Source organism: Ursus americanus, chromosome 9 (assembly GCF_024610735.1).
Source record: "Ursus americanus isolate L20-20 chromosome 9, mUrsAme1.1.p, whole genome shotgun sequence".
In the NCBI taxonomy this organism is placed as follows: Eukaryota; Metazoa; Chordata; class Mammalia; order Carnivora; family Ursidae; genus Ursus; species Ursus americanus.
Genome location: NC_142135.1, coordinates 1,981,708 through 2,004,789, shown reverse-complemented (window position 1 = coordinate 2,004,789; position 23,082 = coordinate 1,981,708). Strand labels below are relative to the sequence as shown.

The window sequence follows — 23,082 nt, the reverse complement described above, 5'->3', positions numbered from 1 at the left end:
CATCTTGTTGGTCGGTGAGTAGTCTTTTTTATGTCTATTTTATGTCTATTTTATGCTTATATAAGAAAAATATTTTTTTGCAAGAAAATCAGTAGGTACAAAATGGCATCCCCCCCATATAGTACTGAGTCACCCAGACGCGTCCATGTGTCCATCACCCCACAGATCTAAAACCGGGCAGAAATGACTGCAGGCCCACAAGACGTGGTTCCCTTGGCAGAATCGAGGAAAGTGCTGGATCCCAGGCCACAGAGCCCTCAGGAGGAGGAGGAGGCGGCTTCGAGGGGGCACTCCAGGTCTGGGGGCACTATCCCCCCGCGGCCGCAGGGAGGTGCCGGCACTGTCCTCCAAGGCACTCCGCAGCGGGTGAGAGCGCAGGATGGGAGCGGGGACTGGGCTCTGCCAGCGCCCCTCTGCCTCCTGCAGCCGTGACGTCCCTGAGTAGACTGCTGCCCAGGACCCACTGACCGGCCCCAGAGCCTTTCCCCGCACGTCGCTGAGCACCACAGACAACGCCCATGAGGGTGTCTTTGTCCTCGTTGGCTCCGTCGAGGCCCCACCTCCCGGAAGGGCTGGAGATCCTGCTGTGTGCAGCCCTCCGGGGGCCAGACCCTAGACCTCCTCCTCCACCTTCAGGATCATCCCTGAGAAGACCTCCAGGCCTGGGTGGGAGCCCCGGGGGCTGCCCTGCGAGCCTCTGCTGGGCCCACAGACCGCTCCGCCAGTAGGGGTGCCATCCACGACCGGAGGCGAGGTTCCCGGCGCCGGGCCAGCCTCCACCAGCTTCTCGAGGGTCCGGGTGAGGGCCTCCATGCCGTCGGCCAGCCGCCGGCTCTGCGCCACCAGGCTCTGCAGCAGCAGGTTCTGCTGGGCCATCAGAGCACTCTGCTGCCGGGACCAGTGCGACAGCAGCGCACCCTGTCGCCGATGGGAGTCCAGCAGCCGCTGCTCAAACTCAGAGGCCTCCCCCGCGGGCCGACCAGGGGGTGGGGGTGGCACAGTGGAGGGTGGGGAAGGCCCAAGGGCCCCCGGGAACGCAGCCGCAGGGGGCGCCGAGGCTGGGGAGGCCGGTGGGGAGGGTGAGGAGGCGGGTGCAGGGATAGCTCCTCGTAGGTCCAAGGGGTCAGGTTCAGGCAGGCTCGGCCCATCCAGGGTCCGCAGGGGTAGCCACAGGCAGCTGGGGGCCTCATCTTCCTCGTCCGCTGGTGGAGGGAGACAGGAAACGTCAGCCTCCAGAAGCCACGGCTGGGGCAATACATCAGAGGGACGGAGAGGTGACCAATGGGGGACCCTCTGCACACAGAGCTACTTAGGTCTCCCAATACCCTTCTGCAGTCGGCAGCAGCACCCATACGAGGAAACTAGGAGGATTCACAGGGTGAGTGTTTCTCCAGTAACACTGAGGTCCAAACCTCAGCATGGCAACTGCAAAGCCTTGGTGCCCAGCCCCCATGCTGTCATGTGTCCTGACATCCACCCAGCTGGCCGCTGTCTATCCACCATCCTGTCTGTCCATCTGTTCATCCACAATACCACCACTCCTCTATCTGCCTATCAATTACTTCACCCATCATCCATTCATCTTCTTTCTTCCTTTCATCCTCCTTCTTTATATTCATCTGTGCATCTATCCATCCATCCACCCAACCATATACCCACACCTTTGTCCACCCATCCACCCATCATCCCTCCCTCCCTCCACTCATGCCTCTGCCCACCCATCCATCCATCTACCCATCTATCCATCCTCCATCCACCCACCCATTTACCCATGCCTCTGTCCACCCCTCCGTACCTCCATTTACTCACACCTCTGTCCGTCTGTCCACCCATCCATTCTCCATCCACCCATCCATCATCCATCCACCTACCCATTTACTTACGCCTCTGTCCATCCAAGCATACATCCTCATCCATCCTCCACCGGCCCATCCATCTACCCACACCTCTGCCCACCCATCCATCCACCCACCATCCCTCCATCCCTGATCCATCCATCCATTCTCCACTCACACATTTACCCACACTTCTGTCCCCCTATCCATCCACCATCCATCCACCCAGCCATTTACCTACACCTCTGTCCACCCAACCATCCACACCTCTGTCCACCCATCTACCCATCCATCCATCCATCCATCCTCCATCCACCCATCTATTTACCTCTGCTTCTTGTCTGTCCGTCCATCCATCCATCATCCATCCATCCATCCATCCATCCATCCATCCATCCATCCAGGCACCCATCCATCAATCTCTGGGTCCATTCCTCCAGCAAGTGGATGTTCCAGGAGTCTGAGAGGGTGCACCAGAGTTTCCCCAGGGCAGCAAGAAAAGCCCTGGACATGAAATCCTAGAGCCTAGGCTCCCAAACCAGCTCTGCTTCTTGAGAACTGTGTGGCTTTGGGAAACCCTTCTCTTCTCTGGACCTCCAGTTCCCAATGTCTGGCTGTAGGGCTGTCTAACCTTCCCTCTTGTCAGTGGGGGGGGGGGGGGTTCACTGGCCAATTTCCCAGGGAAAACCTGGACTGAAACATGGGCCTGTGCCATGCCGTGTCTTGCTGGGCACTTGCCAACATGTCGGTGGAGATGAGTGGGAGGACATTCCTGCGTGGCAGCAACTATGGGCTGTACCTCCTAGGCCTGAGCCTCACTCACCCACCCATGGCATAGGGATTCCTGCTTTGCGATGGAAATGGGACAGGGATAGTGTCACCCCAGAGGGCAGGGTCCAATGAGCTCCCTGGGAATGGCACAGGGGTAGGGGGTCTGAGCCTGATGAGGTGTCCATGGACACAGGTGGCCACCCGTGCCGCCGCCGCCTCCTGCTGCTCCTCCTCCTGTCACATCTGCCTTCTGCGGTCCCCGCATCTGCCAGTCCTTCTGATCCGGTGGCCCCGGGTGTTCATGGCGGCAGCCACCTGCTGGCGTGTTGCTTCCCTCTCAAGATGCGGCTGCTGGTGAGGGCGCCGGGCAGACCCCGCCACTTGGAAGAGTTCCCATCAGAGAGAGGCCAGACCCTGAGCTTCGGGCAAGTCGGCCTTGCTGGTCATTTGCAACCTGTACCTTCCACTCTGGGAGGCCCGGGAAGGACCAAGCCTGGCGGAGAGGTCCCAGGTGGAGGCCCAGCTGCCCTCAGTGTGGGGCACGGTGGCAGGGGCCGTGGGCCTGGCAGTGGGCACCAAGTTGGCATCAGCCTGCCTCTGTTCCTGTCCTGCAGACAAGACCTTGGTGCAGCCTGCTTCTTCTCCCGGTGCAGCATTCACCCGCTCTCGTGTGTAGCTGACCCTGTCACCCCGACTTCTCATTCTGAGGGCCGTTCATGGAGAAGAGGGGAAGCCAACACAGCTTTGACCTCCCAGAGACCGCAGGGAATGACGGCATCGTCTGCCTCCCTGTCCCCGGAGCGCTCTGCCCTGCTCCCGCCCACCACGGCCCCCACACAGTGTTCACACTCCAGCCTGCGCTGTCCTGAGCTTGCCTGCGTGGCTCCTCCTTTGGCCTCCGAGCACATCGTCCTTTCCGCCAGGACAACTACTACTTGGCCTTCGAGCCGGAGCGTGCACTCTCCCAGGACACTCTCTCTGCCCCACCGGCCCAGGGCCCTCCTCTCACTGGCCTGGACCATCCACCCCACCCTCCCCCAGGGATGCCCACTCGCAGAGAGACCGGCTCTATAGTGTCCATGTCCGTATGTCAGAACCCAGCACGGAGCAGCGGGCCAGTGAGTGAGTGAGGAGTGAGTGGAGGACGGCTGCCCAGCCCCCCGCCCCAGCTGGACCGAGGCCGAAGCCCACCTGGCCTGATCAGTGCTCACACGGTGGCGGTGGGTCAGCACGGAGGCCCAGCAGTCAGTCCAGGGCTGCTCTAAGCCCCATCACAAGCAAATAAAGGCCTGATATCTGCTCTCGCTCCCTCTGAGCCAGCCAACTTGTCCCAAGCCAAGTTCTGATGGCTCCAAGAAGGGAGGGCCCATCCCAGCTCCAGACCAGGGCCAGGCCAGAGGCAGCCCCGAGCCACACAGGTGCCTGGGCAGCTGGTGCAGGAGCAGGACGTCAGAGAAAGGGGACACATACCACCAGACCCAGCTTGCCCTTCTGGGCAAAAGAGAAGCCACAGAGCTTTCTGGAGAGGCAGCTTGGCAAGTGTGCTCCTGGGCAACCACGGCAGTGAGATGCCCCGTGTGGGCCAATTCCCTCCCTCCAGCTTCCACTAAGCCAGCTGGGCAAAGGCCCTGGCTGCCCGCCTCAGGAGGGGTGCAGACAGCAGGTGGAGGAGCAGACCCCACGGGCCTACCTCTCCCCTCCCCCATACCAGTCCCCCTTGGCTCAGAGAAGACCCTGCGGCGTGCCCCTCCCAAGTACAGGGCAGGGCCTGAGCCTCCCAGGAAGACAGGACGGTGGGGGCCGCGGGCCAGCCGGGCTGTGCCCTCATACTGACTTACTTGGTGCCGGCTGGCTCCAGCCAGGAGCTCGCTGGCCGCCTCTGTGTGCGAGGACGCAGCCTCAAGGCTGGCTTCAATACTATCTGCAAATCAAGACAACAGAAGGAATTACAGAGTGTGACCCTGAGGACACCCCGAGGGCAAGCCCCAGGGAGCCCAGGCTCAGACATGTGGGAGATGAGTGGTCGCTGCCCCCCTCGTGGTCACTAAGGCCCCAATGCTGGCTTCACTGGAGGCCAGGGGAGGACTCCAGCCTCCAGAGAGGCAGAGGCCACAGGGATGGGGTGCTGCGCCCTGTGGCTAGCATGGGCGCCGGTCACCAGAGCTGTCAGGAGGTGCCCCTGGGGGCAGGGGCAGCCCACTCAGGAAAGGGTGGAGGCCAGCCCAGATAAAAGCCTGACTCTGTGACTTCTCTGCACCCTTGGGCAGTCCTCCCACTCCTGACCATGACCTCTGCCTCAAAGGGGCCGAGGCCCTGTCTCTGCAGGTCCCGCGGAGCCGCTGAGAGGACCCCCGCTGGGTCTGGGAACAAAGGTGAAGGTGGTCGGGCCGCAGCGCGCGCTGGCCCATGGTCTCCAGACAGTGGCTGAACGGCTCAGACTTCAACGTGGGGCCTCAGGCACAGGCCTGGTAGGGATGTCAACACAGCCCTAACCAGTCCCACCGGCGGCACGAGGCCCAGAGCGGCCCCAGGAAACCAGAGCATTCCACGTCACGATGCCAGCAGTAAAAAGGCAGCATGGTGAAAACGTGCACCAAATTCATAACCAGACCCACTCGGAACCCAAGGCCAGGCTGCAGGGACATGCAGAGCGATGGTGAGTTAAAACTGTGACTTTCGCCCCCACTAGGAACTGGGTTTGAATCCAGGTGAAGGACACGTCTACACTGTGTCCTCTTCCGCCACCAGAGATCCTGGGAGCGCTAGATGGGGCGAGCGTGTGACCACAGTAAGAGGCGCTCTGCGCAGCCCAGCTGCTGTTCCTGCTGCTGTTCCTGCCAGCTGCTGCGAACACAGCACCTCCTTCAGGAAGAGGCTATGGGATTCCAAGCTCACAGGGTTTCAGGGGCAGAAATAGTCCCATTCGAATTCTCTGTCCCCCCTGCAGCATGACATGCTCGGGTGCCCCGGAGCTGAGCGGGGCGGCAGCCCCATGGCCCGCGGCAGAGAAGGCCCAGATGTACGCAGGCGCCACCAGACCACGGCGTGCCCTCTGACCAGCGGATGGCTCTGAGGGGTTGTCCTCTCTGGGTTCCCTCCCCCACACGCGCAGCCAGCCCCTCCATAAGGAGCCCCACTGGGAGGAGAGGCAGGACGGCTTCACCCCTTCTCATGCTGGGGCACCCCTGCTTCTCTCCTATGTGCAGCGCTGACCCCCAGGGTCCACCCAGGCCCCTGCTCCTGCCACGGCCCTGTGAGCCTCGCACCCCCAGGCCGTGGGCGGCAGCAGTCGCACCCTGTTCCTGTGGAGGAGAGACGTGGACGCACAGGGCAGGAGCGGCTGCCCCCGTGCACAGGCAGACGGCAGGGTCTGGGCCGGAGCCGGGCACTGGGGGCCACGCTCCTAGCTGGCTCTCGCCTCCGTCCAGCCACCGCACAGAGCCTGGGCTGCGCCGGCACCCTGCTCTCAGACTCCGACAAAGCCCCAGTCTGGTCTGCACCGAGCACTGGCCCTGGGGACACTGTGGGCCCAGCTCTGATGGCAGGGGACTGCCTGGGGACACAAGCGATCCCAAAGCCCACCTCAGACCCAGAACCAACATGCTCGGCCGGCAGGGCACGCCCCAGATCAGACCCAGTTCTGCCCTGGCATGTGGTCGGAGCAGACCCGCCCCCCACAGCCAGCTCCCTCCCCAAGGGGCTGCCGGGCAGGTGGGCGGCGCCCCACCATGTGGCCTGCAGCACTCGGACACATCGTCAGCCCCGAACCACAATTTCTGCTTCCTCCTGAAGACCGTGGGTTGGCCGGGGGCAGATCTGCAGGTGCCCTCAGCTCACCCCAGGCCCCACGCAGGCGCTGCTCGGAGGGAGCTGGTCCTGCGGGGCCTCTGCTCTGGACACTACAGGGCATCCAGACTCCGGGCCAGGACTCCGGGGACCGAAGAAAACCGCCTTCAGCGTTACTCCCCCAAACACTCACAGAAAGCAGGGGGATGCACCCCATGGCACAGCCAGAGAGCTGCCTACTCAGCCCCCCACGGAGACCCCACCACTCTGCCAACTGACTATCCTCAGCCCCCACGGCCAGCCATGACAGGCCCCTGCAGGCCTGACCCTGCCCAGGCCCCAGGCCAGCGCCGACCCAGATGGAGGGGCTGGTGGGACTTCCTCGGAGTCCCTGCTATCGCCTCCTACCCCAAATTCGGTTTGGTAGCCGCCTCCCTGACCCATAGCTCAGACCTGCCAGGGAGGTCCGGCCCCGGGCCACCCCCTCGCTCAGTCACTCACTGACAATCAGCACCGTCCCAGGATGGGCACCCCCAGGAGGAGCTCACAGCACTACAGGACCAGTCGGCTGGCTGCTCTGACGGAGGCGAGCCCAGGGCTGCAGGGTCTAGGAAGGGGGTGCCTGGCCAGCAGGGCAGGCAGGGACATCTGTGCAGGACTGGACCCCACCAAAACCAGTTTGCTAAGCCAAGCACCAATGACCTTCAGGAAAAACACAGTCGCCAATTCCTGCCCTGCTCCAGGGCTGGGCATGCGTGGGGTGGGTCCGGGTCTGACTCTGCCTGTAGCAGAGTGTGGCGGCCTCCCCTGGCCTACCAGGCTGGCCCCGTCCCAGGCTGTCTCCCAGGCCCACGACCAAGGCCAGCCCCCAGGGAACGGCAGCACGCCGGCACACATCTTCCCTGGGCCCACCAGAAGCCGCGCTGTGGCCCTCCGCTGGGGTGTTTGTGTGCAGGCTGAGCCCAGTGGTCCGCTCTGTGGCCTTCAAGAGGGAGCTGGTCCTGCTCCAGGCTTTGTCCCTGAGGGGCGTCCTGCAGCTCCCCGAAGCAAAGAGTCCATCTTGGCCGTGAGGGGTGTGTGCAGCCGCTGGGTGTGGCCAGACCAGGACAATCAGAGGCGTCTTGAGGAGGACGAGCGGCAGGAGGAGGCGTGGAAGGAGGCGGCACCAGGAGTCCGAGCCAGCACCACCCTGGAGGCCAGAGGTGGCCGTGTGCGGCAGGGAAGACCACCAAGCACCCTATGCCTTCCTCACCAGGCGCAGACACTTCCAGCAAAGGGGGGCCCTACAGGCGGGCGCATGGGCTCAGAGTGTGGGGGGTCAGTGTGCCCTGGGAAGCTGAGAGCCACTGGACACTGCCCTGGTCTGGCCTGGGGGCTGAGTGACCCCAGGGAGAAGGGCCCCCATAATGAGAGCACAGGGAGAGGTCAGGGGTGGTCCCCCTTCCCCACACCAGGAGAGTGGCACCGGGTGGGGACAGGGAGGGGAGTGTGACCCCTTGTCCTCTGCTCCCTGAGCCTCTGGAGGCCCTTGGCTGGGCTACATCATTGTGGGGGAACCCCCAGAAGGGCTCCCAGCTTGGGGCCAAAATATGCCTGACTCTGAGTCCAAGCTCCTCTGTCCCCCAGGCAGGCAGGCAGGCCCCTCCCTGACTCCAGGCTCAGTTTCTCATCTAGAAGCAGAGAGGTACTATGTGCGTGGTGGTCAGACCTACAGGCCTCCAGCCGCCCCGAGGGTCCTGCTCCCTGGGGCCCTTCTTCACTGGAACCCCAGCACGGGGGCAGGCCTGGGGGGCCCACTTACTTGGCAGGGGCTCGGCGGCCTGGCCCTCGCCTAGGGGGCCTGGGGCTGAAAAGGTCTCGGCCACCATGCGCTCGACAGGGGTGAGGATGAGGCCGGGGGCCCGCGGGTGCTCCGCCAGTTTCTTGCGCACCGCCCCACGCAGGTCCCGCCACTTGTGCTTGAGGTCGCCCAGGTCCCTCCGGCAGTAGCCCAGCGCGTTCACCGCCTGCAGGATCTTGTTCCACACGCGGTGCTTCCGGGACGGCGTGCCCCGCAGTGCCCCAAACAGCAGCGGGTAGTGGCGTGTCACCCTCTGCACCAGCACCTCCGTCTCCTGGGGGCTGAAGTTGGGCTTGCGCGTCTTGGTGCGGGAGTGGGGGCCCTGCCGCAGGGGTGCACAGCCCAGCCCAGGCAGCAGGGCTGCCACGGCTGGCTCTGGGCTGGAGCTCTGCCGGCATGTGGCCTTGCTGCTGCTGGACCCTGGAAAGGCACCAGAGGCTGAAGGAGCAGGCAGAGGCCGGCGGCCGGCTGGGGAGCGGACGGGCCAGGGCCGGGGCCGGGCCCAGCTGAGCACTGCCAGGCTCACGGCCTCCACTGTCCCTGCAGAGAGGCACACAGGCCCCTGCCCATCATCCATCACGGTCAGATCACCCACAGCAGCACATGGTGGGTCCTGAGGTCTCAGCTGCTCTCGGCCCCCGGTGCCCCACTCCAGGTGCCCCCAGGTCCGCAGGCCCTGACCACGGTGGCCACAAGTCAGCCTTGCCTGCCCCTCTTTCCCTCTGCACCTAGAGACGGCCCCTCCCGACCAGTCTGTCACTGGGACTGAGTGGCCATCTGGGTGACATCTGGAGTGGACAGAACACTCAGCACACCACACCCGGAGACAGCCGGCCAGAGGTGGGAGTGGCTGCAGCGGCCGCGCCGAGGCCGGCAGGGGCACGAGGCGGGAGGACATGCAGCCCAGGCAGGGGCCTGTGGAGAGCAGCGCAAGGGCATGCTGGAGCAGCCCAATGCACAGCCTCTGAGCACAGCCCTGCACGCGGCCCCGGCTCTGAGAATGAGCGAAAGGCAAGCGTGCTGGACAGCAGCCCCGGGAGACAGCAGCCGCCCCCCCCAGTTCCTTCTTCTCCTGGGGGTGCAGCACAGCCAGGGGGATGGCCAGGCTGCCCTGCGGGGAGCAGGACGCACACGGACCTCAGAACCTAGGAAGGGGGAGCAGAGGCTGGCTGGGAGCTGACCGTACTGGCCGGTGTCTGGTACTGGGAGTCAGCCCCACGCTTCTGGGCCCAAGAACCATGGTTCCTACACCACCCACTCAGGGCTCCCAGGTACTCGGGGCAGTAGCAGGAAGAACCACGTGGCTACCTGGGGTGGAGAGGCCAGGCTGGGTGGGGCTGAGGTCCTCAAGTGGAGGAAACACAGAAACCAGGGACATGGGCTCACTCCTGGTACAGCCCTGCCCCCACCACACCCATTTCCTGAGACATGCCGCTAAAAGGTGGCTCTGGGCTCCACACGTCCAGTGCTCTCTGCTGTGTCACCTGCTGCAGTCTTGACCCCTCCCCCAACCAAGACAGTTTGTCCTCACCCTGGGGAGTCCTTGGGTGGGAGGAAGGCCCAGTGGGGAGGCATGGAGGCCCAGACTCTTCAATGAGCCAAATGGGTGGGCCACCCTCTTGCATGAGCCTCCCCAACCCTGGCGTTCCTGAGGGTCTGGGGGGACCTGGGGGCATGGAGAGGGAGGGCAGCAGAGGCTCAGACCTCCAGAACCGCCCTCGCTCTTGCTCATCTGAGAGGCAGCCCTGCCTATACCTGGGGGAAAGGGCATGTGGCTGTGGGGCAGGTGGTTCAGAGGGCAGCACAGGTACCCACCAATGGCATCTCCTTGCTCTGACACCATGGAGGCCAAGTCCTTGATGATCTGATTCACATCCAGTAAGTCACTCTGTGGAAACAAGAGGATAGCCATTAGGTGCAGTGATCAAGGGCACAGCCATCAGGAGTGCTGAGTGAAAGCCAAGAACCAGGAACAAGCCTGGGTCACCCCTCCCCACCAAGTCAGAGACAGGGCTGGGATCTGAATATTCTTTCCTGATCCCAAGGCCAAACCCCAAGCTCCCTGGGTATCCCAGGGCTGGCCCCTGCAGGGCTGCAGTCAAGTGCAGGGCAGCGTTGCCAACACTGTCCACACCTCCTACAGGCCTGTCAGTCCTGTAGATACCACTTATTCCCCGTACTTGCTTTGGGGATCCTTGACTGAAGGATGGTATCTTTTCCTCTCTGTACACCCAGCCCCTGGCACAAGCCAGCACACAACTGCTGCTCAATTAATCCTGAAGGAGTGGGGTGGGTGGTAGATGGATGGATGGATAAGTGGATAGTGGATGGATGGCAGACGGGTAGATGGGTGGACAGATGGATGAATGGTGGATGGATGATGGGTGGATGTATAAGTGGATGTATAGGTGGATGGATGGACAGCGGATGGGTGAATGGATGGATGGGGTGGATAAATGGTGGATGGATAGATAGTGGATGGGTGGATGGATAGACGGATGGTAGATTGGTGGATAGGTGGATGAACGGATGGATGGATGGACAGCGGATGGGTGAATGGATGGATGGGGTGGATAAATGGTGGATGGATAGATAGTGGATGGGTGGATGGATAGACGGATGGTAGATTGGTGGATAGGTGGATGAACGGATGGATGGATGGATGGATGGATGGATGGATGGATGGATGGACAGGAAGATGAATGGATGGGTAGATTGATGGATAGATGGATGGATGGATGGACGGATGGATGGACAGGAAGATGAATGGATGGGGAGATGGATGGATGGATGGATGGATGGTGGATGGGTGGGTGGATGGATGGATGGACGGACGATAGACTGATGGTGGATGGATGGCAGATGGATGGATAGTGGATGTGTGGTAGATGGTGGACAGACAATAGACAGATGGATGGATAAATGGTGGACGGATGGGTGGATGGGTAGATACATGGATGGAGGGATGATGGATAGATGGTGGATGGGTGGATGGTGGATGGATGCCAGTCCCACTGCCATGGAAAGACTGAGTGGCTTCAAGAAGCTAGTGAACAAGGTAAGTAGAAATTTGGACCAAGAGAATTTGGGGTAGCCCGCTTAAGCATGCCTTGCATCCTCCACGTTGCCCAACTGTCTTATCTCCATTTGCCAACAAAGTAGCAGTGATGCTTGTGAGGGCCGTGGCCACATTATTCACGGGCCACATGCCTGGAGCAATGCTGGGGGAATGTCACACACCACCATCGTACTTGGCAGCACCCCTGAGGCCAGGCCACGACACCCACCTGACAGTAAAGATGGTGGACACTCAAGGGGGTCCCTGACCTCCAGAGCCTCCGAGAGAGAGGGGTGGCTGGGACTGGCATCTGTGCCCACTGGCTCCAAGGCCACCCTTCTATTGAATGCCACTTTGCAGGGGACAGCTCCTCCACTGGCCAGAGAGGTAACCCTGGGCAAGACTGTTCACCTCGGGGCCAGATTTCCTCATCTATCATAGGAACAAAACGAAAGCTTCCTCCCTGGGTACCTGGCATGTGGCCAGGATTGAGCTCAAGTCAGGAAAGTGAGAGGGGCGGGGGAGGCGGGGGTGCGAACCCTACCCCAGGCCCACCCTCTCTGCAGCTCATTCTAGAACCTGGATCGATTTCCACAAGGGTCATTTCACCCACTGCAAAATATTACGGGGAAATTCATTTTCTTTTTAGAAGTGTTCTGGGAAATGAACCAATTAGCATGATCTTAAGCCCACGTGTACTATCAATTGCAGGTCAATTATGGGCTTAATCACAGCGCAGGGCCGGCGGCCACTCTAGAAACAGGGCCCATGGCTGGGAAGCCTGTGGGTCTCTGCTCTGGAGGACGGCGGCCGATGAGTGGGTGCCGGTGGCCCCAGGCCTGGGCTCATTCCTGGGAATCCCGAGTGAGGGGAGTGAGGCCCCAGCTGGGGAGGCCAAACCGAGGCTCCCCCCTGAAGTCAAGACATCGAGGTCACAAGACAAAGGCTGCAAGGTCAGCAGGGTCTCAGTCCCACTGCCTCACTGCCCAGATTTCCAGGTTTCTGCCCCAACCCCGTGGGAGGCTGGGCACAGGCCAGCCACACCCCACCTCCGGCTTGGTCACAGAGGCCTCTCTCACTGAGGCTCGTCTGGGGGCCCTGAGCCTGGCCCTAGGTGCACCTGGACTCTGAGACTCTTAGGAGCTTCTCTAAGGTGACTCAGTCTCCCCGCGCTGTATGTGAGCACACCTGCCAGCACCCCCACTTTGCAGACAGTGCAGACAGGGAAACCAAGTCATCAAGACATTAAGGGTCTCTCCCAAGGGCATGTGACTGATCAATGTTGGAGCCAGCAATCACACCCGAGTTTGGGCTGGCCCAACCCAGGTCACTACCCACCCAGACCTCACGGCTGTGGGGCACCCCTGGCAGTCACGAAACCTGGGAGTCAGCACACAGGGTGGTCACATGTCACAGCTGCCTACACGGGCAGGATTCATGGGTGTGCACTCTCGTCCCATGGGCAGGGGCAGCTGGGGGCCACAGCTGCCTAGGGACACAGCCTCACTCAGCAAAGGAGAGGCCAAGGAGGGGTGTTGTGGAGCAGGGGACCCAAGGCCAGTACACTCCCAGGGGCCTGGGACTCTCAGGCTGCCAGCCAGGGGAGAGGCGGCCTCCGTACCGCACAGCAGCGGTGCTGGCTCTTCCCTGAATGGCGTAGCACTGGCCCCAACAACCTGGGACGGCCAGGACAGAACATGGCGTCCCCAGTCTGGCTCACGCTCCGGACTTCGGGGCAGGCCTCCCTGAAAGATGCAGTGGCCAAGGCAGTTTTCCGGCTTCTTGCTGCCAACATGCTACGACCACCACTGCGGCCAGCTGTCCACCAGGGCCTGACCCCTCCCAGGCAGAAGGTTTCTGCAGGAAGCCGTCCTCTGAACACCGCCAGCAGCCGTCACCGGCCTGCCCACCTCAAGCTGGGGTGCCCCGTCCAGGTCCCTGCCGTCACCCCCAACCATACTGTAACACCTGCCAGGCCCACACATGGGGCCCTGCCCAGAGTAGGACAGAGCCGGGGGGGCCACGACCTGGGCTTCCTGTCCACATCCGGTTGGCCCAGCAGACAGGCCACCTGGAGCAGGCACCCCCTGGTCGGGTGGTGTGAGCGGAGATGCGCGGGCGCTTGCCACGCTCCAACTCTCAGAGCCCTCAGTGCGCCAAAAGCAGCAGTGCGGAGGAAGGGGAACCCTACATGGGGTGACCCCCCCGGACTGTGCCTCAGGGACGCCCACATCTCAGGGCTGCCCGCATCTCAGGGCTGCACACCTGGGAGGTTCCCACTCCCTGGCCTCTTGGCAATCCAGGGCACCTGTCACACACACACACACACACACACACACACACACACACACACACGCTTCTTTATGCCAGGCCTCCCTCTTTTCAAAATGCCCAACACACAGACCCCTGACCCACACCAGCCTCCGAGCTGACGCTGCAGGAGCAAGGCCAGCCCTCGTCCCCTGCAGACGGTCCTCAGGCCCTGCTTCACCCCCAAGATCCATGAACCACGACCCTCTCTGTCAGTGACACAGAAACGTCCTCATCTTCAACAGGAGCTCAGGCTGGGCTCCTGGGAACAGCGACACTAAGAACCACCCCCCCCTTTGGTGTTCTGGAAAATGCTTTCTGCAGAGAACCCCTTCTCCAGGGGACTCTTCCCCCATGGGTGACAGACCCAATGGCACCCCGCTGTTCACCCCGGACAGGACCCCTCGCTCCCACTCTGTGCCTCCTACAAGGTGAGCGCAATGCTTGCTCATCCCTGACCTGTCAGGACAAAAGGCCTGGGAACCCACTTGGAGCTGAGTTCCTCTCCTCCCCAGGCCTGAGCACCCTCTGACCCAGAGAGCTCTCACCCAGCCCTCTGCCCCATGCAGCAGGACCCCTATTTCCCAGCTCTTGGACTGCTTGCATACTCTACCTTCCCAGCATTCTCCGTTTTGTAAGACATCCCCCATCGTAATAATCTTTTTGAATAAAGACTTTCCTTGCTCAAAATAGTAAGTAAGCCGTGTTGGGGAGGAATGAAGGATGAGAGGGTGTCCCAAGGCCCCACGTGTTTCAGCTGGTCTCCGCCAGGTCCGAGGGTTGCAGGACCGTGGGCAGGAGGACAGGGATGCCGCAAGGGGCACACGTGAGCGGCTACCCTCGACAGGGAAGCAGACTACGGGGAGGGGCTGGTGAGCTTGGGGCTGCACACCCCTTCCAAACCCCCAGTCAGCAGCCTCCTGCAAGTCCCCGCCCACAGCTGCCCACTGTGTGTGGGGGGGGGGGGCAGGGAGCCGGTGCTCCGTGGTCGGGTCTTCACCCAGCTGTGCTGGCTCTCAGGTGTGTGCTTCCTGCAAGACGGTTCCCAGGCACTGGGACCTCCTGGGGGTGAAGGGTTTGTGACTCATTCACCCCAGCATCCAATGGCCGTCTGCAAAATGGATGGGGCAGTGAGATTAGGCCAGCTCTGGGGACAGAGGCTGCGATCTGCCAGGAGAGGGAGGGCCCAAGAGAGGAGGTGCGGCTGGGCGGCCTCAGCAGCAGGAGGCAGCAGGCGGAACAGGCACATGGGGGCCTGCAGGGGTGGTGCCCCTCTAGTCACTGTGCCTGGACACCTGGGCACGCCTCGGCTCCTGCAGGAGGATGCCAAGGGCAGGTGGGGCCCAAGATGTCGGTCCCACCAGGAGCCTAGGTGGGAGCCATGTTCTGGCAAAAGCCTGGTCTTCAGTGTCCTGGGCCGGGGGCTCGGAGCCAGCCTGGTCACAGGCCTGAAGGAAGGTGGGCCTGCGCTGGGCGCCCAGGAGCCCCCCAGAGCTGCCCCAGGACGGCGCCTTCCAGGGACGGCAGGCAGCACCAGCTGCGGCACCAGAGCGCAGGAGAGTGGGTGACAGGGAGAGACTCGAAACACCTTCACTTAGTAAATGTTTAAATCATGCAATTATTTCCCTGATTGCTTCTAAAACTAGAACTCATTAAAAGCTCTCACGGAATCTTCTTTCTCCTCTTCTGCTGGCACGGCGGAGTAACAACCTTGCACGGGAAACAGTAGAGCCTCGATGTGTGTGCGTGTGTGCGTGCGTGTGCGTGTGCGTGCACCTGTGTGTTCCCTTCACTTTCAGGAAAGAAAAGAAAGAAAACACACGGCACTGTTTCTATTACCCAAGCTCTTCTTATAATCAGGATCCTGGCAACCATCCACCTGTAACCACAACTGCTCCAGCTAACGGAACGCCAGGATTCACTGATTTATTCCCTTATTCATAGTCGTCAGCCACATCAACCCCCCGCACCCCGCGTTCCGGCTGTGCAGTGCCGACCTCAGGGAGGGGAGCTGAGCCAGGGGGCCCGGCCTGGAGGCCTCTCCTGCCCCTCCTCATCCCCAGCCTCCTCCCTCCTGGGCCTGCCCAGCAGCCATGGCAACAGAGCCGCTAATGTGCTGGGTCAGGGGACACCTGCTCCGGAGGGGAGCAGGGAGCACCAGCCCTCACAGGTGAGACCAGGTGAGGTGGGCTCGGCAGGGGGAGCCCAGTGCAGACACGGCAGTCGGGCCCAGTGGGCTGCCCGGGTTGGGAGTGGACACATGACTTGGGCCCCAGCTCCGTCAGCCAGCGGGGCTGTTACCTGCTGGCAATGGCTAGAGGCATGTGCCCATCTCATTTGACCTCCCGGGGCCCCTGGGAGGCCAGGCACTGCCCCACCGTCCAGACAGGAAGAGCCAGCCTCAACCAGGATTAGGTAAGCGGCCGTGGTCAGGCAGAGCTGGGCCACAGGGCCATGCCTGGCTCCTGGGCTCTGCACACCTGGGGGACCGCTTGCACACTTCCCCCTCCAGGAGAGAGGCTGACGGAGAGGCAGGGGTCAGACACGCCACCCGCCAGCACAGCCCTGCTCCTGAGTCAGGCAGCCTGGGCTCACGTCCCCGCTCTGCCACACACGAGCTGCACGGCCGGGCCAAGTGACGTGGCTTCTCGAAGCCTCCGCATCGTCTCGGATAAAATTGGAACACAGGAGTGCTCACTCTCGCAGGGCTTTTGTGAGGGCTGATAAAACGATGCGTATAAATACAGGCAACAGAGCCCTCTTATTAAGTCACAGATCTGCTGTAGAGTCCAATACGTAAAACGTATTCATCCTTCCACCCACCACCATCCGTCCGGCCCCCATGCGCCCACCTACGCACCATCCATCCCTCCGGCCCCCCATCCGTCCACTCATCTGTCCTCGCCTCCAGCCGTCTCCCATCCACCCATCCCTCGTCCTTCCACTCAGCCATTTACTTGTTCAATAAACAGTCATCGGGCGCCCAGATCGTGTCGTGTGTCCTCTGGGGTAGGAACACCGCAATGACCACGACAGACAAGAGTCCCTGCCTCCACGGGCTCCGTTTCCGCAAGGAGAAAAATCACAGCAAGACCACCCATTACGTGGTGTGTTCGACAAGGCAGAGGAAACTGGGATTTTAGATGGACAACACCTGTGTCAAGACCCGACCAAAGAAAACAGGCGAAGTCGCTGGAGCGTCTGGAGGAACAGGGTCCAGCCAAAAATGCGCCAGCGTGTTCAAAGCGTAAGGGGACCAAGGGAAGTGTGCGTGCTCCACGGAACGGTACCGGGGGGCCTGGGAGCCACCCCAACACACCTGCCACGTTATTCCTAACAAGGCACCGCGGCACGCCTCTGCCTCCATAACTGCCTTTACCAACAGGGCCGAGGTGAGGTCATGTGATGTCCAAGGCTGGGTCACAAAAGCAACCGGATCCTCCACGTGGAGAAGCTGGGAGGAGCCTCGCACCTGGAGACAGGAGAGTCTTCCTTCCCCGGGAGAAGGCCGGCATTCTGCAAGGCCCCCCCTTGCCGTTACTGCATTGGCGCCCGGCTCTTGGCCGACCTCAGCGCCCTGGTGACAGCAGAGCCTCCCACTGGGGTGAACCCCTAGTCAGCAGTAGCCGCACCAGGCCTGGCAGGGTGTGAACTGGGGTGTAAACCGGGGGTGGAAACTGGGGCTGGAAACTGGCGCTGGGGTGGAAACCTGAGGAGCTCCCGGGGAGGGGTGAGGCAGCCTGAGGGGGCTGCTGTGAGCTAGGCCCTGCCCCACCCACACCCGCCAGGTCTGGCTCTGCCCAGGTGAGGCCCCTGCCCTGCCAAGCAGTCCAGCTCTGCGGCATACTGTCACCAGGGAGCTAACAAACGGCTTTCATGCTCCCTTAACCCTTTCTATAGTCTCCGAGATTGGTGTCACGGTCCTATCTTACAGATAGACTGAAGCTTCCAGAAGAGACCCCTCAGCACTCCCACGGCCACGCAGTGGCATGGATGGGGCTGGGACTCTGGGCCAGACCTCCACTTCCCCTCTGTGACCAAGAGCTGCCGGAGGCCAGCCAGCCCGCCCCTCCGCACATGGGACAAGGAAGCTCCGGCTACATCCATAGCCGCCCCTCCAGGCCCCGCAGGGAGACTGCCCTGCCTGCCGGCACCAGCTGGCTGCCCTGGTGGTGAGAGGCCACACTGGACCACAGGTGGTCTTGGCTGCAGCTGTGAGGACAACGGACAAGCCAACTTCCCGGGGCAGCCTCATTCCTAGGAGGAAGAAGTGAGGGGCCTCCTCGCCCGTAGCCTTGGAGCACGAGGCCCTGGACACGTACCTTCTGCTCCTCGGGAGGAGGGCACCTCCCAAAACAGGTGGCTCAGCCAAGGGCTCCAGATGCAGTTTCCCACAGCCCATCATCTGAGGGTCCCCGTTTCTGACAGCCCCACAGGACTAGGAAACGGGCTCAGAGAGGGGACCTAGGGCCGGAAGGAACGTGAGAGTTTGCAGCCCAGAGAGCTGGCTCTGCCCAGACTGGCCATGGCCTTGCTGTGCATGCCCCGCGGCCGAGGGCACAGGATGGGGGTATGCGGCCATTGGGAATGGGAAGTGGGGACTCAGCCCTGCAGGCCAGATTCCTGGGAGGCGAGAGCCGAGGCCACAGAGGAGCAGGGGCTGGTCGGCAGCGCCGGCACTGGTTCTGGCACAGCTGCGGGGGAAGGACAAACCACCGAGGGGCAGCACACAGGCCTGGGGACTGAGCGGCCCACCACGTGGTCACCTGCCAGCCCACGGTGGGGAGGGGCAACAGCCCCTGGACGCAGCTTACTTGGGTGCCTCAGCTGTCCTGCCTCCTCCTGCCCACGCCCAGTTAAAGCCTGAGCTCCCAGCAAGACAGGAACATCCCTGGCCACTTCACAGACAGGGCCGCAGACCAGGAGGCCACCGGCCATCAACACCCACCCCAGCAGCCCTGACACCCAGCCCTGAGGGGCCCTGGGAGGTCTGGGGTCACCCAGGTTATGACCCACCTGGGACCAGTGTCAGGAAGGGGCCCAGAGGCCAGCATGGCCATCCCTGGGGCAGTAAGCAGATACCGAAGCACCCAGGCACAGCCCTCCACGCTGGGTGTCCCCAGAGCTCTACCGGCACACAGGTGCTTTCCCTCTCAACTCTAGTCTCCCCATGGAAACAAGAAGAGGCCCTCGTGCTATGCAGAGCCCAACCTGCAGACTATGTGGGAGACTGTCTGGGGCAGGGGTGTCTCAGGCCAGCCGCACAGCGTGGCCCTGCGGCCCTCCTTCCAACACTCCAGACTCGGGCAGCCATGACGGGAGCAGGCCAGCACTTCCCACAGGAGGGAATATGAGGCCCAGGGAGAGCCTGGGACTGCCCCAGGCCATACTCAGTGATGGGAGGGTGGAGCCCAGGCTGGGAAAGCATGCTTCATTCAGGCCCAGGAGAGGCCAGGGGTCAGGACAGAGGACAGCTGAGTCCAGACCCCAGGGCAGCTGTGCTAAGGCTGCCTGTAAGCAGCCGTGGCCTGCAGGGCAGAGCAGGGAGGAGCAGGGTTGAGGGGAGCTAAGCTGGGCTGAGTGGGGCAGGGCTGAGCTGTGCGGGGCAGAGCAGGGCTGAAGGGCAGAGTGGGGCTAGGTGGGGCAGGGCTGAGTGGAGCCGAGCAGAACTGAGTGTGGCAGAGCAGGGCTGAGCGGGGTGGGGTAGAGTAGGGCTGAAGGGCAGAGTGGGGCTAGGTGCGGCAGGGTGGGTCAGGGCTGAGTGGACTAGAGCAGAGTTGAGTGAAGTAGGACAGGGCTGAGTGGGGCTGAGCAGGGTGGGGCAGGGTTGGGCGACACTAGGCAAAGATGAGCTGAGCAGGGTGGAGCAGGGCGGGGTGGGGTGGGGCGGAGCTGGTCTGAGGGGCGTGGCGGAGCTGGGTGGGGCGGAGCTGGGCTGAGCAGGGTGGGGCAGGGCGGAGCTCCCAACAAGGCTGGCCACAGTGGTCCCCCTGCTGACCCCCATGAGGCTCTGAGGGCCGCAGAAGGGACTGGCTGAATTCAGGCAGGTCCCATGCTACCCCAGGTCCTAGGTGGGCCCAGAGCCCCGGGCCCCTCCATCTCGGCTGACAGGGCCGATCACCCCTAGCAAAGCCCACTCTCTGCCTAGTCACCACAGAGAGAACCAGAACAGGACCCAGGCCTGGGCTGCCCGATGCAGGAAGAACCCCACTCACACAGGTGTTCCTTGGAATCCCATTCTGGGGGCCCCTCCTGCAGCTCTGCTCTCAGAGGTGGGCCCCCATCTGCTTAGGGGCTCCTGACCTCTCCCAAGGGCAGCCCTCGGCCCACCCATGTCCTCACGCCCAGGGCCCTGCCCTCGGTCAGCAGCATCAGCTCCCTGGTGCCAGGACAAGGCCCCAGAGGGGAAGAGAATGCACCCACAGCTATGCACGGGGGTGCCCAGGGGCTCGGGCCCCTCTGTTGGCAGAGCCAGCATCCCTGCTGTGTTCTCGACGCACTTCCAGCACCCAGGGACAAGAGGCCAGTGGCAGTGTCACTCGCACCATCACACCCCCCCCAACACTCACCAGCCCAGGTCCTCACCTCAATCTGCAGGATGGCCTCCTCACGCAGCCGGATGGCCTCCAGGTCCTCCTCCGTGATCTCTGGAAGCAGTGCCTGCTCCTGGCCCTGCCACATGCTGTCACCCCCATTAAAGATCTTTTCATCATCAGGCAGCTCAGCAAAAGTGGTCCGGGGACTCTGCTGGCAACAGAAACACACCAGTTAGCGTGGTGCGCCCGGCTGCCACCCAGCCCACGCTCTCAGAGGGGAGAGGACCCACAGCCCAGGTTCTGCAGCCCTCATGGGGGCTGCGGCCATGGGGCCTCTGGCCTGCTACGTGGGAGAGGTGCTCGCAGGGCTGCTGCAGGAATCGGGGTTGGGCGGATGCCCCGAGCCCACCTGGGGCCATCCCAGACCTGGCTTCAGGGCACACTCAGCAGCCCCCCACCCACCCACAGCCATGCTGGAGCAGGGACTCCTCGCGTTCCCAGCTCTCGGTGACACCCGAGAAACACCCCTTCACACGTGGACGCAAGCTGCACCTTCTCACAGGGCTGTGAACCCACCGAAAGCCCATTCTGGGGGCAGCCACGGGTCACAGTTGGGGTCTAGCTGCCAGGCAGGGGCTGCGGACACAGAGGCATGGCCTCCCACACAGCAGGGTGCACACACCACCAGGGGCAGCGTGTCCTGTACACGCCCTCGCGGAGACTGGGCCCCAGGGAAGGGAAGCCAGAGGGCTTTTTATGTCCTTTAATTCTGTATTGATTGCTTTAATTTACCAAATTTTGGAATTCAATTAAATGTGGCTTTTCCCTTCAATTAACGATCTGCTCTCTGATGGGACTCTGTGCACAAGTGAGCGGACACCCTCCCCTGGAGTCAGGCGTCAGGTGCTGAGTGGATGTGCAGGGGTGCCTGTGGGGGGCTATCGTCTCCATCGTGCACACCCCACAGGGGTGAGGGAGTGCAGGAGGCGGGAATGGGTCCCACTCTGGAACCACGGCTTCAGCGGAAAACATGCAACAGCAAAGATGATCCACGTGCCCGTCTCAGCCCCTCCCGCCGTCAGAGAGCCAGACGCCGGCCCTCAGCCTGCTCCCCACCGTCCCACCCCAGGTCAGCCGAGCTCTGCCTCACATCAGGCAGACGTGTGGGTGCGTGGGTGTGTACGTACACCTGTGTACCAGTGTGAGTGTGTGTGTGCATGTGCGAGAGAAGGGAATCAAAAGGGCAACAGGAAAGGCTGCAGGATGGGCAGTGCCACTGGTGACCCCGGCTCCACCCTCCCAGCATGTCGGAGCTCCTTCCAGCCCGCTGTCTCCAACACTCCCCACCACCCTGCGAGGGAGCACGGAGCCCATTTTACTGAGGAGGACACTGAGGCCAAGAAGCCAAAGAGTCCGGAACAGGCAGGATATAAAGCTGGGGCTCCAGGCTCCAATTCTGACACACAGGAGCTCCAGGGCAAGAAGCGAAGAGGACGGTGCACCCCAGACCAGGGGCGTGGGAGGGACCGGCCTGAGCCCCTGGCTGGAGCAGCTTCCTCTCCAGCTGGCTCCATCCCCCACGCTGCACCCAGGCCTCCTCGGCTCCTCTGCTACCCTCAGTCCGGCCCCAGGTACTGACTCTGACCACAGCACCCTCCTCCTGCCCGGAGACAGTGCTGGCAAGGGGACAGATGGCAGGGGGCAGCCACCACCCCCCGTCACCCAATTCAAGCCCCGAGCCCTGGTCAACCCCCTACGTGTGTCTGGGCAATGGGCCGGGACTGAAAGGCAGGGCTGGCCGTCCCTCATGGGACCTCCGTCTGAGGCTCCACGTCTCCAGCACACACCACACTGGGCAGCCCGGAAAGAGGCTTCGGAGGCTACCACCTGCCTGTTCTCTCCTTTCCCTTCGCGACAAGACCACCTTCCCACCCTCCTATGCCACTCGGGGCCACGGGGCAGGGTGCTGGCCATGCCACGGCCCAGCATGGCCCCCCACCCCGGCAGCCTTCAGATGGTCTCAGCAGTGGGGGGAGCACCTTTCCCGCACACTCTCCAGGCTGGTGCTGGCCCGCCCCACACCAAGCCCGGGGTATGGTGGACAGACAGCAAGAGTCCCGTGCACCGATGGACTTGGCTGGGCACAGAAACCAACAAGTCACGCAAACAACAATTTCTGCACAGTTTTGACAAAGGTCTGCAGAAGGCCTTGGTGGCCATGGGATGGCCACACGGAGCCACGGCAGGGACAAGGCGGGAGGCCAGGTGCTCCTTCTCTGCAGCGTGGCTCACGACCTGTAAGGTGGGTACGCTCACACGCAGGTAGAGGGCAGCAGTGCGGGTCCCCCACAGGGTGAGGCCCCGCTAACACAGTTCTCCTTCCAAAGCCGACATTCTGCCCCCACACCACACTACCGTGGGCAGAACCTCTTCCCCCAGAGTCAGCAGAGGCCTTTACAGAAATAAATACGTGGATAGATGAACATTAAATAAAACAGCTAAAAAATCTGTTGACAAGCGCTACTGGTCCAAGGTGGCAATCACCACCTCCCCTTCCTGGTGTGGGCGGGAGGAAGTGAGTGGTGCCGGGAGGACGGCCGCGGGAGGGGCTGGCACGGAGCCAAGCCACGGCTTCTGGCCCAGCACCGCACTCTCAGGGCCTCAGTGTCCTCATCTGCAGAATGGGAAAAGGACCCCCCACCTCCCCAGCTGCTCACGACACAGCTGTGCCGCTGGTCTGATCCCGCCTCCCTTCCAGGCGCTGCCAGGCACCCTCACACCCACCAAAGGGACTGTGCAGGGGGTCTCCTCGCCAAGCGCTCACGCCTCGGCCCAGATGCAAGACCCAGGGCGCAAACCTCGCTGGCTTCGCCAGCTCCATCTCCACCCCCACGGCATGCGGCTGACGTCCCCCCCCCCCCCACCAGAGTCAGGGAGGGGAGCCAG

General features: G+C 62.4%; 1 protein-coding gene across 12 annotated transcripts in view; it reads right to left on the bottom strand.

The window, feature by feature from the left end:
- The window catches only part of TSNARE1 (t-SNARE domain containing 1), a 153,817-nt gene that overhangs the window by 50,478 nt on the left and 80,257 nt on the right, over window positions 1-23,082 (bottom strand). For 5 of the 12 annotated variants that reach the window (XM_087864557.1, XM_087864555.1, XM_087864554.1 and 2 more), the window contains 4 exons: window positions 20,186-20,344; window positions 10,048-10,120; window positions 8,194-8,652; window positions 23-1,202 (listed from right to left, as the gene is read on the bottom strand). In XM_087864557.1, the coding sequence (XP_087720683.1) occupies window positions 613-1,202; window positions 8,194-8,652; window positions 10,048-10,120; window positions 20,186-20,344 (1,281 nt within the window). In that variant the 3' untranslated portion in view covers window positions 23-612. Of the gene's footprint in view, window positions 1-22; window positions 1,203-4,444; window positions 4,528-8,193; window positions 8,653-10,047; window positions 10,121-20,185; window positions 20,348-23,082 lie in introns of those variants that run through there. The other 7 variants (XM_087864556.1, XM_045778038.2, XM_087864558.1 and 4 more) reach the window with 4 other exon arrangements.